General features: G+C 43.0%; 1 protein-coding gene across 5 annotated transcripts in view; it reads right to left on the bottom strand.

Moving 5' to 3' along the window:
- Positions 1 to 598: 598 nt before the first annotated feature.
- The window catches only part of aplp2 (amyloid beta (A4) precursor-like protein 2), a 54060-nt gene continuing 39441 nt past the window's right edge, over positions 599 to 15217 (bottom strand). For 2 of the 5 annotated variants that reach the window (XM_047593342.1, XM_047593338.1), the window contains 11 exons: positions 14848 to 14981; positions 14138 to 14212; positions 12638 to 12796; positions 11712 to 11840; positions 9377 to 9476; positions 8364 to 8537; positions 7595 to 7630; positions 5852 to 5934; positions 4713 to 4790; positions 2960 to 3115; positions 599 to 2802 (listed from right to left, as the gene is read on the bottom strand). In XM_047593342.1, the coding sequence (XP_047449298.1) occupies positions 2701 to 2802; positions 2960 to 3115; positions 4713 to 4790; positions 5852 to 5934; positions 7595 to 7630; positions 8364 to 8537; positions 9377 to 9476; positions 11712 to 11840; positions 12638 to 12796; positions 14138 to 14212; positions 14848 to 14981 (1226 nt within the window). In that variant the 3' untranslated portion in view covers positions 599 to 2700. The remainder of the gene's footprint in view (positions 2803 to 2959; positions 3116 to 4712; positions 4791 to 5851; positions 5935 to 7594; positions 7631 to 8363; positions 8538 to 9376; positions 9477 to 11711; positions 11841 to 12637; positions 12797 to 14137; positions 14213 to 14847; positions 14982 to 15217) is intronic. The other 3 variants (XM_047593340.1, XM_047593339.1, XM_047593341.1) reach the window with 3 other exon arrangements.

Raw genomic sequence — 15217 nt, forward strand, 5'->3', positions numbered from 1 at the left:
TGATGTTTGTGATTAGTGCTGAAGTTAATTAAAAGATGTAAAAAATGTGGAAAAAATGTAAATATAAATGTAAATATGTGGATAAAAGTAGAAAAAATATTAACATATGCCATTTTAGGGCGTTTTTGAAGAGGACACTTTTGTCCCTTAATGGTAACAACTTAACAATTTAGGTTCCACAGTGTAAAAATGGAGCATTATGGGATTTAAGTTTGAAATATCAAACATGCCAAATATGATAGCAAAAAGTACAACTACCACAAAGTTATCAAAAAATTAATAGAATTGAAAAGGAAACTTTTGTCCTTATCAGGACACGAGGGTTAAAAAATGAATTAGGAGAATTTAAATCCTTAATTATCTTTTACTTCAGAGCAGACGCAATTAGTTGATTGATCTGCAGAAAATGAATCTTCTGTTCCATTTTGTCAAATGCACATAATTGGTGATTTTGTTTTTATATTCTTCTTTGAAACCAATTAGTCTTTAAAACATTTGGTGTATCACATGTGACCTCAAGGGATGATGAAATAATTAGGCCCTATAACAATGACTTTAATGCCAATTATATCCATCAATGAAAGAAAAACGACACATGTGTATGTAAGTTGTGAGTTTATTTATGTGTATCCCCCTTGTAACCATAAATCTGTTTCCATTGGTGTCAATCATCATCTTTTTTTTTTTTTTTTTAATTTTTAAATCACTAATATGTCTATTATATTAGTCCCCTCCCACAATCAAGCAGGCAGTTACAAGATTGAAGCTGTTTGGGTGCATAGTGAGACAGTCACATACAGAGATACTGTCACAGGAAGAGGAAAAAAAAATAGAAAACAAACTTAAAAATATATATATCATATCATTTCATATAAGAACAATGCACACCACAGGTAATCCTCTGGAAAAAAGCCATGATTGCAACATCAACTATACAGGCATACAAAGACAATACTAAGATAGAGAGAGAGAGAAAAGAAGATCCTAGGATTCAATTTACTTGTTTGTGTCGTTCTGTAAAAATACACAAGTTAGCTTTTTTTTTTTTCTTTCTTTCTTTCAGGAAACCGTCTCTCCGAGCCTTTTCTTTTTTCTGCGTGTCTCTGTCTCTGTCTGCCTGCACAGCCCTCCAGCTCCATATTGTCTTCCGGTGGCTTTGTTCCAGGGCTGGCCCAAGCTTTTTCTGGTTACCCAAAATCCCTAAATCCACGTCACGAAAGCCGTTATAATCCCCCACAAATCACAAGAGTGGTTTATTTAGCACCAAACAAAATTTATTTGTTACAATCTCCAAATGTGGTATATTTAAATTCAGGGAAAAAAACTTTGTCCATATTTATTATTGGGCATTGCTACAGTTTCCTCCCCCATAAAACGCCTAGAATTTATTTGGAGCATTCACATTAATTTGTTTGTGCCTCTGGGCCGGCCCTGTTTTTTTTTTTTTTTTTTTTATCCAAGAAACTGCCAATTCATTATAACACGTGTGCACATCGTCCCCGAATACATTTTCAAAGTGGCTTTTTTTTTAAGTTTGTGCAAAAAAAAAGTAAAAAAAATACACAGTTAATGGCATGTCATCGCCCACCGCCACAATAAATGTGACGCTACATTAAAATCAGTCTCAAGGGAACCTGTCAGATACATAGTATGGAAAAACAGCTTCCAAAAATACATTCAACTATGTAACACGCCAATAGGTATTATTTAATCTAGTGATAAAATGTTGTGTTGGTGGGTAGGAAGGGGGCTATAATATCACATTCACTTAAGTAAGGGTTCGGAGTAGGTTTTTATTGTGATGTGTTTGAGCTGGGGGCCTGTGCACAACTTCACCTTCTTTCTTAGTGCGACTGCAAACACTCATAAGTTATAGGAACCCTCAGTCAACTCATAACCTCGTCCCCGCGGAAAAAAAAAAAAAAAAAAAGGTGGAATAAAAACATCTACTCTTATATATTTATATATATATATATATGAATATATATATATATGTTTAAATCGTATATATATATATATATATATATATTGTCTGTCATCATAACAAAGAACAGAAAGTAAATAATTCATGATCATTTTTTTCTCACTAAACATTTTAATCGGTACAAAGAACCTTCATATACAAGCATCAATCTATTGAGAGGAGAAAAAAAAAACAAACAAAAAAACAAATTAAAACACCAAATTCTTTTTTTTTTTGTTGAGAAAACCATCGGAAACTGCATGAATGACACTCGCATAGATGGGAAACACAAAGTGCAGTGTCTGCTACGCCGGTTTTGGTAAAAGGCTCCTCAGTAACATTAAAATTTAGTTTGATTTGCCTTAAACTTTCCCCCCGCCCCAAAAAAAGAAATAAAATAATAAAAAAAAATAAATCTGAAGAAATGTTATACATCTTGATCTGAGATAGCTGTATTGATGATTACAGATAAATCTGCAGAATCACAACTTCCGTTATGCAAATTGGCAATACATCACCTTTTCAAAAAGAAACATGATCAAAAAGAGCTCTATAGTACAATAGTAGCAGTAGTAGAAGTAGTAGCATTATTTAAGGATTGTTTTCAACAAACCAGTAAATGGAGTTTGGATGTATGCAAATCATTTAAACAATAGCATCGTGTGTTATTGGTCAGTAGTATGTTCCCCCTCGGTTGCTGTCCTCTGTCTGTCAGATCCCCCCGCGTGGGCTCCCGGTTAGATCTGCATCTGCTCTAAGTATTTGTAGGTGGGGTTTTCGTAGCCGTGGTTCTGCATCTTGCTGAGGTGTCGCTCCTCCGGTGTCAGCATGGGGTCGACCTGATGGGACAGACAGACAGACAGACAGACAGACAGACAGGTGATGACGACTCTTCCGCAGAAGTGTCAGATTCAAATGCTTGCAGAATCTGCCTCGCCCTCGACACGACACGACGCTGGCGCGCCGGTGTCGGCTCTAAAGAAACAGGTGGCTCACCTCCACGATGCCGTGACTGATGGTGCCGTATTGCCTCTTCCTCAAAAGCACCAGGCTGATCACAATCACGGTTGCTATGGCCACCGCGATCACCAGCAAGCCGATCAGCGCGCTGCTCCCGAAGCTGAAGTCCTCTCCCAGGGGGCGGTAGGACTCCTAACGGGCAGAATGGGAGTGAGAGGAAGACGGGCAGAGCAGTGAGGAGACGACACATGTGAACAAAGGTGACCGCTGAGGCAATAAATAAAGAGACACAACGAAACGGTCCACGTGTCCACAGTGGCCTCAGCTCAGCCATTTAAATCTGTATGTGAACTTTTAATGGGTCTAATTCTCTTTTTATTTATTTATTTTTACATATAACATGTAACCGTGATGACATTAGTAACTATATTTAGCATTTTACTCTGGCAGTTTAAAAACTTGTCGATACATTTGTTGGTCGCAGCTGCTTCTGTGAACACGATTTTAAGCGCATGAACAAAGTTGCTGTTAACCTCCTGAGACCCAAGTGTTTGTTTTAAGATAAGATTAAGATCTTTAAGTATTTGGGATTAGTAGTATTATACTAAGAAGTATAATTAAAAAAAAAAAAGAAAAAAGGCATCATCTTTGAACTGGAAGTCGTTTTTAAAAAGAAAAAATAGGTGTAAACAGGGATTATTTCACTGTACATTACAAAACTCTTTACTTTAAAGCAAAAGCAGAACTGGAAATTATGAAATCCCAACATCCTTTGCAAATTTGCAACTAGAAAAGTTAATAAGCATAAAAAAAACAAGTGTACAAACCCTAAAACGTAACGTCCCCGTATGAGGACGCAGAGTCCCAGGAGGTTAAGATGTTGACGCAGGATGAACTTTTATTACTTTTAACAGCTACAGACTTTTCCAGGAAACAACTGCCAGTGTTTGTTTGCAGTCAGATATAAAGCGTTTGCGTTACGAATGTGTCTGAACATGTTCAGGATGCTTTTAATTGGCAGGTGTTGTTTGCACTGGTCCCAACAAACTATGCGATGAGAACAGATGAGAATATGGCGGCTCTCGCTGTAATTTGTGTTGCCAAATCGTAAAAGCAGAGGTGCAGGGTAACTTGTTATAACATCAGACTCGTAAATTACACTGCAAATTATTTTGAGGACTTAAGTTGAATTCTTCTGGATCATTTTTGGAGCAAATTATTTCACTCTCAACTCCCTATGCCATGCTATGAAACCACAGAACAGTCGTGACAACATCCAGTTGGATAGTGCTTACGTACGCATGCAGTGTGTCTTTTGTGGAGGATTGCGTAACAACCGGAGCCAATTGGAAACTGCGCTCGTCTTCAGCAGTATAGTCTGCCACATATGACGCGGGGGCTGATTTACACGGGGACAGCGACTGGGGGGGAAATTACACCGCTCATTGTCACACATAAACCGAGCGCGCTCAGTTTGTGTGTATTCACATTCGTTAAATGAACTGAGACTTTCAGTGTGTGCATTCAGATACATTCACATAACAAACATGCACCCATGCAGAAAGAAAAAAAAATAATAATATATATATTTTTTTTGCCTGAACAGAAAACTTTAAAAAAACAAAACAAGAAAGGGGATTGTGAGGAGGGTCTGTTCCAACGCAGAATTATCAGCTGCAGAACTTGTGTCTTTGCACACTCCCACACTCCCTCCTTCTTTCAATCTTCTCCCCGCTACCGATAGCTACAGTTCCCCAGAGAGCCCTGTGGAGGGCGCCGCTATACTCACCAGCTCATCATCATGCATAACGCTGACTCTCTCTGCACTGTAAACCACTTCTTTAACATCCAGTGACTCATCAATCACCTGTCAACACAGACAGGGGAGCCCGGGTTACACTCACCACAATGTGTGTGAGATTGGGGGGGGGGGAATATAGAGAGAGGGACAGGCAAGCAGAGAGCGAGAGAGGGTGTGAATGTGTGCTGCACGGGAAGGGTTGTCTGCGTTTGGTTGATGATACACTTGGAGCTGCCTCGTACAAAAACTGGAAGGAAAGAGGGAGCGAGGTTGCAAGCATCAACAGACTTCCTTCTAGGCGCACGGTTAACACGTCTTTCTAAAAGAGTCTGTCAGCCTCTCGCTGCCGAGAGCTTTAACCTGTAGAACAAGCGCCGTAAGTGTGTGTGGCAAGTGGGTGTGTTCAGGAAAAGCAGAAACAAAAATCTGTTTGTGGAGAGACACAGGCGGAGCAGTCCGGAGTCTTTGCACGGCTTAATGGCGGCAGACATTTGTTGTTTTTTTTAACTCCAGACTGCTCCGTCTCAGAAAAGTGGCATTCCCAGATTGAAAACAAACGTGCACAGAAAAAACTTGCATGACTCATGTCCACACACAAGAGAAAAACACGCACAGTGTCGCGGGCTGGTGTTGCATCAGCATGCAGAACACGGAGCACGTTCAGCAGCCAAAGCATCGTTTGAAAATCCATGAGGAGGAGGAGGAGGAGGAGGAGGAGGAGGAGGAGGAGGAGGAGGAGGAGGAGGACTGGTGTGTCTGGCAAAGAAAGGTAACATGCGATGACTGTCGAACAAAGCGTGGAGTTGATCTGAATGAGGGTCAGCTGGCAGAAGCTAAACACAGACACGCAAATAGCCCAGTGTGAGATAGCCGTAACTATGACAACATAGTTACTGGAATAATCTGTCTCGTTAGTAGCCGAACTTAAAAAGAGCTGTGTGAAAGCGCGGCGCACGTACACCCATTTTGCGGTGATGAAAATTAAACCCTCGGCGTTTCTCTGCGAAATTCCGCCGCGCGTTTTCGCTTCGACAAACGCTGCTCTCAGTTCGCAACGTTTAAGCAAGTCAGGAAACGTTCGGAGGCACAGAAACAGAGGCGGAAAAACCCGACGGCGAAGCTCTTACCACGTTTTCGCTGATCTTGGGCTTGCTGTTGATGACCCTCTCCTCGGCACCGATCAGACCATTCAGACCAGACATGGCAGAGCCTGGAGGAGGTGAAAGGGTTTAACGTCAGTGACAGCAGATTAGCACCAAACGACAACAACAAAAAGAAACGACAACAAACAAACAGACAAACAAACAAACAAACAGGGATGGTGGTGCTGGCGTTGGGCAGCTGCACATAGATTTCCAGCTCTATTCCTGTCGCATCGGTCTCCTGCGTGAACTGGTGACACAAAACAAAGCCCTTTCTTCCACCCAGCACAGTGTGCGCACTGTGAGCACAACACTGACCTTTCACAAAGGCCCTCTTAAAGCGGTGCTGTGCGTGTAGCGTAACATTTTTCACGCATTGACTCGCTACACGAAACAATAAAATATAACCCTTCCATGCTGCATCCCTATCCCGCCTCGCATCGCTTTTGTTCTGCCGTGAAAGAAGTGAGAGGAGAAAGAGTCCTGACAACGTATGATGGAGTTAAGTCTGGCGTCGGCTTATTGCTTTCTGCTGCTGGGAGTCACTCAGATTAATACAATTGCCTTCGGATTAAGCGAAGAAGAATGAAGTGACGTCAGACTCTGGCAGTGCAGGTTATCAGATGGCACCGCAGCGTGAACACGGCGACATCCCCACGAGAATGAAGTGACCTCTCGTTTGCATAAACCTGAGTAAGTGCTGAAAAATAAATGGATTTGTCAACTGGCAAGAAAATAATTGACACTTAATCGTTTTTTAAGCAAATGTGCATCGGTCAGAATGTTGGAAACTGATTTTCTTTTTTTTAATTCAATTATAAATTGTAGGTTGCGCCCACATTTTTACATAATTTAGATCTTGAACAGGGATCTGTGGAGGTTGCATTGTCTTTAGATGGTTGGATTTTTTATATTTTTTTGAATTTCCCCCCACAATTTCCCTGCACAGCCACCCTACTGTTACAGCTGCTTGAAATTACAAAAAATTAATTTGGAACCTTTGTATTATTTGAATGGCTTAATGCAAAATGATAATAATAATGTACATTTATAAATAGCACTACGCTAAGCTTAATATAGATCGATCTCTCCATCAGTCTGGGGTCCTTGGCCTGGAATCGGTGGAAAGTTTTCACTACCAGTACGATCTGAAGGTTAAGCCCAAATCAGCCCAAACAGGTGACGTAACCACATCCCTGTCCCCGTCCTTGGTCGACATATTACACCGATTTGCATTTCGGGGCGCAGCAGAAAAACACTGAGCCTCAGACGGGGGCACTAAATCTCACAGCTCCTATCAGAAAGAGGCCGACTGATGAGGAGATTTGAGCGCGTGGGAGGTGGAATAGCTAAGCGTGGAGCTTTGATAAATGCAAAAGAGGACGGGATGACAAGCAAACGCACGACTGAGGAGTCTCTCGGAGAGGCGGAGCTGCCTCTGACCTCTCTCCACCACAGTTAAAAGCTTTTCACCATGTGGTGATAATCCCAGTATGATGGAATGCAATAAAAGCAGATGAGCTCCAACCATACTGATCATGTGAGTCACCAAAAAAATAAAAATAAATAAAAGGATAAAATTAACTACCAGATGGCTTCTGATAAAACGGAAATGATGGGAAAGAGAGGAATCAAAAAAAAACGTACGAAAGGAAAAGGAGAACAGTGGAATAAAGCGGGAGATGGGAGACGGGGCGGGAAAAAACAAGACGCAACAGAGGCACCAACCTTTCTTGAAGGCACGTGGGGAGTCTGATAGATCGCCTTGGCATTAGAAATGAGCAACAGAAAAAAAGAAAAAGAAAAAAGAAGAAGATCAGAAACGAGGAAGGAGAGAAGAGAAAAAAACTTAGGTAAGAAGAGAAAAGGCAGGATTATCAAGCTGTGTTAATTGATTAGGAAGAGTTCAGCAGGGAGGCGCCAAAAAAAGAAATTTGAGAGATAACCAAACTCAAAAAAAAAACAAAAAAATTAAAAAGGAGCCATTTCAGAATTGGCTAGCTCTGCCTCAGAGCTCTGGGCTGTTGGCATATATATTAAATATTCCTCTGAGATTAATTTGTAATTTGCCATTTCACTGGAAAGAATCCATCCCCCTTTTTTTTTTTTCTCCTCTCTTTGAGAATTCAATCTTTTGTTTGGCACAAATGTGACAAAGAACAGAACCATGGCTGCTCATTTCTTCTTCCCCCCAAAGTGCTCGGTTCCAGCTAAGCACCAAAGCCCGAGGCTTTGTGCTTTTATCTGAACTTCAGTAAAGCTGCGCTGAAGACTAGGGCCACAGGAAAATGTGCAGCGATAGATAAGTGAGAACCCATGGCTCCACGGCACAGTTACATCAACATAAACAGCACTGTAAAAACCTCCCCTCCGCCACTGCGCTTCGTCACCGGTGACCTTCACAAAGACTCGTGTGTGCATGACCTATTGTTCTCCGCACAGACGCAGCGTCGTCCATGTTGTCCACGCTTGTGTCTGTGTCTGTGTCTGTGCTCACCCTCTGGCTCCGAGCGGGACCCCAGGGACGTGACCTGGATGGGCCGGTAGGGTTTGCCCTCCGACAGCGGGACCTCCACGCTCTCCTCCGAGGACACGGTGACGTCCGGCTGCGACTCGGAGATGGACGACAGGAACTGGTCCATGTCGGCCTTCTGCTCCTGGAGCAGCTCATCTGCGGATGACGGCAAACGACACACAAAAGAGGCGTGAGACAGACCACGGGCCGCGGCGGCGCTCGTCGACCTGGGACGTGGACGTGGCGGCGGCGGCGGCGTGCAGAAGCAGCCTCACCAATTACTCTTCTTCTTGTAACAGTCGGAGAGCCGCCGCCGCCGCCGCCGCCGCCGCTGCTACCAGAGACATCCGCTCCCATTTCTGCTAACTACCAATTAGTATTTTTCTGAGAGCTATTTTCCGTGTAAATCTGCACATCTCCCCATAGGACGCCGCACACTGAAAGCTGTGACCCAGTTCTGTCACAGAATCACAGGCTCCGCTTTAATCTGCGCTGCGGCACCGCGCTGCGCTTCCCCTTAATAACAAAAGAAAAATATTAAAAATGTGCCGGACATTTCCTGTCTCAAAGTGTACCGCCGAGGACGAGTACGTCCAAAATATCATTTTCAGCTTTAGATCTAATTGTAAAAATGAGGGCTGGTGAGCAGGGACCCCTTAAAACAGAGAATTGGAGCTGTATTAGATTTTCTTCTATAAATTCCTACTGAGAAAGACAGAATACTTTTCTCAGTCTCAGATAATTGGCTTACAGACAACGTTTCTAAAACCCATCCCTTGCTCTCTTCCTGTATTTCCTTTTGCACAAAGAGTTTTTTTTTTTTTTTGGCAGCGTGCAACAGATACAAAAATCCATGTGAGCCAGAGGAAATGTGATGCATCGGCCTTATCAGTCTGGCACACGTGTGTGTGAATTTCATCTCTGTTTTCATTCCACTTCATTCTTATTTCATCACTCCGTTGCCCACAGGTCTTCTTCCACTCATCACGACTTACCAATTTCATCCTGAATCTCTTCAGCCACATAAGGTACTTTGTAGAGCAGAGATAGACTCTGGTTCATTCTCTCCTCGATGACCCGCAGGTGTGTCATAACCTGGCATTGGATGAAATAAAAAGAAAAAGAAAAAAGAACACGGTGTCAAGTAAACAAAATCCTCTTCATTTAACATTCGTCTTTTCAAGGGCGTTGTCTTCACATTAAAGCCAGAGTGGAATTAAATTTATAATGTAATGAGATAGATAGAAAGCCTGCATAGTGTAGAAGAATCCTTTTTCTTTCTTTTTTTTTTTAGATATAATACTTGAAATCATTTAAATGGTTGTTGATTCATTTTATGGCATTCAAGAACAAGTACCTCGAGTGAATAAGAAGAAATATCAGATAATATAAAGAGCAATTTCAAGAGGATTTCTTTTTTTAAAAATGTCACATTAATAGACCAGAAAATTTCTCTCTTTATTGCCACTGGCGAGGTTTTTCAAATATTAGAGAAAAGCTCGTGGTGCAGAGACGTGATGGACACGAGAAGAGAAACAGGTGTCGCCAGGAAAAGGAGATTCAACCCAACGACCAAGGGGAAAAACAATCATGAACAAGACGAATGCACAGACAAAGGAGTTCTTATTATGTATTTAAAAGCCTTGAGTTTTAATCAGTAAAACAGGAACTCGAGGGCAGACAGCTGCAGCCGATATATAAATGCAAAGACTGGAGAGACTCGACAAAAAACCTAAACAGAAACTGCCACAGAAATAGCAGAAATGTGCTTCCTGGAGGAGAACACATTTCTTAGGATGAACTCAGACTCGCTGGCAGCCGGCCAGGCTGCAGACATGAAACAAGTTGCTGCATGTAATATTCAAATCAGGTTCTGAAGCTCTGAACTAAACTTGACGGGAGCTGCTGCCTTTCAGCACCGATGATCACCACCACCAGCACATCACAGCCTGGCATTAAAAAAATAAATAAATTAAAAAAATACTCGTTTGATCTAAAAGATACAAAAGTAGATTTTTGTGTATGCAAAAAAACAGCGGTGTGATGTTCAGAGGGGAGGAGTGTTTCCGTATTGTTGCAGGCAAAATGTCTGGCAGCATATTAAAAGCTGCCACTGACGAAGCCACTGACCAGCACTTGGCAGGTAGCTGGTGTTTATTTCCCCCGTCTGATGATTGACCGCTTTAATCTTCCAACGCGTGTCTGCAGTGCCCCAGAGCCGGCGACAGATGGCAACGATGCACCTCTCTCCCACTGAGGCTGTGCTGCAGCTCTTGCGGCAGCTTCCTGGTGGACGCCTCCTCGCAAACAATCCTCATGATAGAGATTACACGTCCCGGGGTTTTTGGAATTTGATGCAACACAAGCAACATAAGCTCACAGAGGTAAAGGCTTCGAAAACGAGAACGCATCCCTGAACCCGCAGTCACGTAAGGCTGATGTTTAGAGAGGACTCACGAGGAAACACGAGGAAAAATGTGCAGTAAATAGTGGGGGCTTGAATAAACACGGTGCGGGCAACAGCAACAACAACAACAACAACAAGATAGGAGCTGGCTTCTCATGACTGAGCGTCCAGAGCCTTCCAGATCCCACCATTTATCTGAACAGTATCCCTCCAGCTCTTTTCCAGCCCCTCCTCTCTATGTTGTTTTATCCATCTGCTGCTGTGTTATCTGTAATGGTGGAGGATAACTATAAATGGTGTCGAAGGGCACCGACACACACACACACACACACACAAACACACGGGCGAATACATCTAACAGAGTAGCTTCCAGCCAAATCCCCGTGCAGCGGCTCAGCTCAGAGTCCAGCGTTACACAAGAACCTGTGCAACGTTAATCTTCGGGCTAAAGCTTAAGTGAATGAAACGCCCGCCCGTCCGCCCTCCATCGGACAAACCCACTCGCTTCTCCTGGGCTTCGACTCAAGAGAAGCGCACACACACACACACACACACTCTTTCTACCTCCTACACACTTAAAAACAGGGCTGAGAGGAGCAGGCTGAGACATCATTATCCCTCCCCTGTCTGAGCGCGAGCAGGAGCAGGAGGAGTGTGAGATCTTGGACTTGGCACGAGGCTTCAGATTTACAGACGCGGCCTTTAATGCGGCACATCCTCATTGTCCAAAGCAGCCAATGCATTAGACGTTACTGAATGGTTAATTAGCATTCATGCGTTTCTTTTGGATGTTTTTTTTTTGAATGAACTGAATAAAACGAGCGTTAAAAAGACATGGCTTTAGGCACCTGCGCATTTTTTTGGCAGGCATTTATTTTTCATCAAAGTTAAAGCGAGGAGAGTGTCATGATTATTTGATTTACCTGTGACTTCATCTGTGCAGCCTTCTCGGGATCCACGGCCAGAACGTGCTGGTAGTGGCGGATGGTGTGCTGGCGGTCCTTGTTCTCGGCGCGGACGTACCTTCTCAGGGCCTGCAGGATGCGGTGGGGCTGCAGAAGACATGGAGCTTAGTTAGCGGTTGTAAGGAACATTTATGCTTCGCGACATGACGGATTATTTCTTTTCTGAAGTGGGTCCTGTTCTGTCGAGTGAAGCTGAGAGCGAAGTTTACTGCCTTTCTCGTTCAGTGGGTGCAAATTTCATCAGATCGGGGGCTGTGTGATTTCAGAAAATAAACAGTTTCTCTCGTCATAAGAGTTGAGAATCATCGTCATGTGTCTGAAGAAGAAGAAGACGAGGAAGAAGGCTGACAAGACTAGAAAGTGTCAAACGATCAAATCTTCTCCAGCGCCTTTACAAGCAGATTCACAAACCACATGCAATTACCAGTTTTGGAGGTGTAAGAACAGAACGAATACAAAATAAAATACAAAATGATTAAAATATTCTATTAATTCCTGTATTTTTTGTTTGTTTTTTTGTTTTTTTTTGGGGGGGGAGGAGGAGGCACCTTTCAGCGGTGCCAACCTGTCTGTGCGCTGGCAGGAAGATCAAAAGTCTATTAGATAAAAGGAATTAAAAAAAAAAAAAACTGACACATGGATTAAAACTGTAGGTTCAGATGTGATTGACTTTGTGCTTATAGAGGATTTGGGCATGTGTGTTTTTCTGGGTAATCCATTCTCCTCACGATGAATGACGAGTTGGCAAAGGGTCTTTTTGACAGGATATGAGATTAACCACGTAAGTGGAGTAAAGCTCCGTCTCTGGTCTGACGTGTGCGACGGGGGAAAGCGAACGAGGGATGAGGAAGACGGGGTGAGGAAGGGGGGCGCGCGTTGCTTACCCTGGGGGGGTCGGCCTGCAGGGCGGCCAGGTAGTTCTCCAGGGCCAGGCGGCGCCGGTCGTTCAGCATGGCCTCCACCCGAGCAAGGTGGGTCTCCACCAGCTGCTGCTTCTCGCTGGCGGCCTCCTCTTCCAGAGACTCCACCATAGCTTGGAAATGCTGTAAACAAAAAGTATAATCACATATACCGTTATACATACGTACAATATCGGTTAAAAGTTATACAACAGCATCAGTTTCCTCTGGTATAGTTGGTCAGAGCTTCATCCTAGAGAAAGATAATGACCCAAAACTTTAGTCCAAGCTAAACCAGAACTACCTCAGAGTGAAAGCAAAGCATCCTACAAGTGCCACAAATTACTGGGAACTTCTGCAACAAAACTAGGAAAATATTCAAGAAAGAAAAATGTGTTCACGTGTTAAATCAGCCTTTGTTGATGTTAAAATACTCCCTTGGAAAAACTGTAAATTGTAAAGATGTATCGGTCAACTTTGCACGTTAATACATGTTATTATTTATTATTAGATCCCCATTAGCTGCTGGAGCTTAACCACAGCTGGGGTTTCACCAATTTTGTCAACCAAACATTGCAGCGAACATAAAATACAGTTACATTAACAAACTGGACACAAGATCAAAACTTGACACAACCAGTACTCTCACTTATTCATTTCAAAATCATTTATAAGGATCACTTTATACGTTATATTTACTGGATAACATGATACAAAAAGGGAAATAAAAAGCTTCATATATGTAGTCAGCATTTAACAGACAGATTTTTTGTCCTTTTTTTTTGTTTTGTTTTTTAATTATGCCTGCTGGCTAAATTAAAAAGCTTTTTCTTTCTCATTACACTAGTTTCTGAGACAAGAAAAATGATAGTTTATTCCTGCTGCTCTGTAATACAGCATTTAAAGTTCTGAAGTGGTTCCACATCATCATTCATTGTATTCACATTTGTTTGGTTAATACATATCAATACAGTCTTATACATATTACCAGTCCTCCTTTTCCTTTCGCACTGTTGATTTTGTTGGTGTGTTATGTTCTATTTTATTCTATTTGGTCTGTGCTTTCACTTCAGAGTAAAATGAGACATTAAACTGCTACATTTCAAAAAAGTTTTGACCGGCCGTGAATATATGCACCACAAAACAGTATGGCACTCATTTAGCTTCTGCCCATAAGAGTGTGTGTGTGTGGGGGGGGGGGGTTCTCGGTTTCACTCATGTCGCCTCAGAGGCTTGTCAAGGGAGTTAGGGAGTCATTTAGAAGTCTCCCCATTCAGACAGCGGCCTAATTTAGCCTTAGAGTGATAAAGATAGAGCAGCCGGGGAAAAGGATCTTTAATGGAACAGGGAGTGAGGGACCCAGGGTCTGTAAGCCGTCATATCACATCCAAACAAAGGGACAGGGGGGGTGGGTGAGGGGGGTTCCCGGGAGGGATGGATGGAGGGGGGGGGGAGATGGGGGGGGTGATGGGATCAGTGTCTTACCTGGATCAATGTTTGCCTCTCAGCCTTGGGCAGGTTCTTCGCCTGGCGATCAGCCTCTTCCCACTCTTTTCTTACCTGGAGACAGAGAGAAAGAAATGAGGTGAGATACGAGGTGGTCCGACAACAGTTTGTGATCATAATTAAGTGTATTTTTTTCAGTGTGCAGCAAAACTAGAGGGGAGGAGTATTGACTTTTTACACGTTTAACATTTTGTGTAAGTTTGTGAAAAACCGATGCTTTAATAACACAAACGTAGGAGACCCTTAAATCGTGACCTTGCTTCTTGTAATCTCTCTTCAGGCAGGAGCTGGTTCATATGTTTACTCTTAAATTCTTAAAAAATATGTTCCCTGCTCTTGTTCTCTTAAAAGAATTACTTTCCCTTCTGCACTTTTATTGCAAAATAATTCAAACAATGCATCATATTTGCTGAATGATAAGCGATAAACACTCAGTTGCGCTGTAGAACATATTGCTACTTTAGCAAAAGTGACCAAGGTACTCGTGAGGTCCAAAGTTTACTGAAAGTGGCTAATACATTGTGAAAATTAAAATGCATGTGTTTCGGCACATAGCTTTCATCAGTGACATCGTGAACAAGCACAGGTTAGTTTGCTACAATTCATTACCCCGACACCAAAGAGCACCTTGGAGGTTTTTTCATTGATGTCATTTGATGTCCTGACAACACGTCCCCCTGGAAACTCACCCTCTCCATGCGGTTGCGGTGCCTGATCTCCAGCTGCTCCTTGGCTCTCTGGAAGCGACTGTGCTCCTTGTCATCGGCGGGCGTCTCAAAGTAGATGTCCACGTCGTCGGTGGGCTGTGGAGTCGGGGGCATGGCTGCACAATTCAGGAAACAGACGTTGGGTAATAGTTAGGCCTGGAAACTGACAACCGGACAGACTGACACAGAGACGCACAGACGGACGGACGGATGAACAGACAGAGCAGCTGATATCCAGGTAAGACGAAGACAGACACGCTACCAGGCACAAAGAGAAAGCGAGTTAAAGGGTAAATGCAGAATGAAGGAGGAGTAAATCCTCACAGAAGCACTTCTTTCCCCGATGGTCCTC

Source organism: Mugil cephalus, chromosome 9 (genome assembly GCF_022458985.1).
Source record: "Mugil cephalus isolate CIBA_MC_2020 chromosome 9, CIBA_Mcephalus_1.1, whole genome shotgun sequence".
NCBI lineage: Eukaryota > Metazoa > Chordata > Actinopteri > Mugiliformes > Mugilidae > Mugil > Mugil cephalus.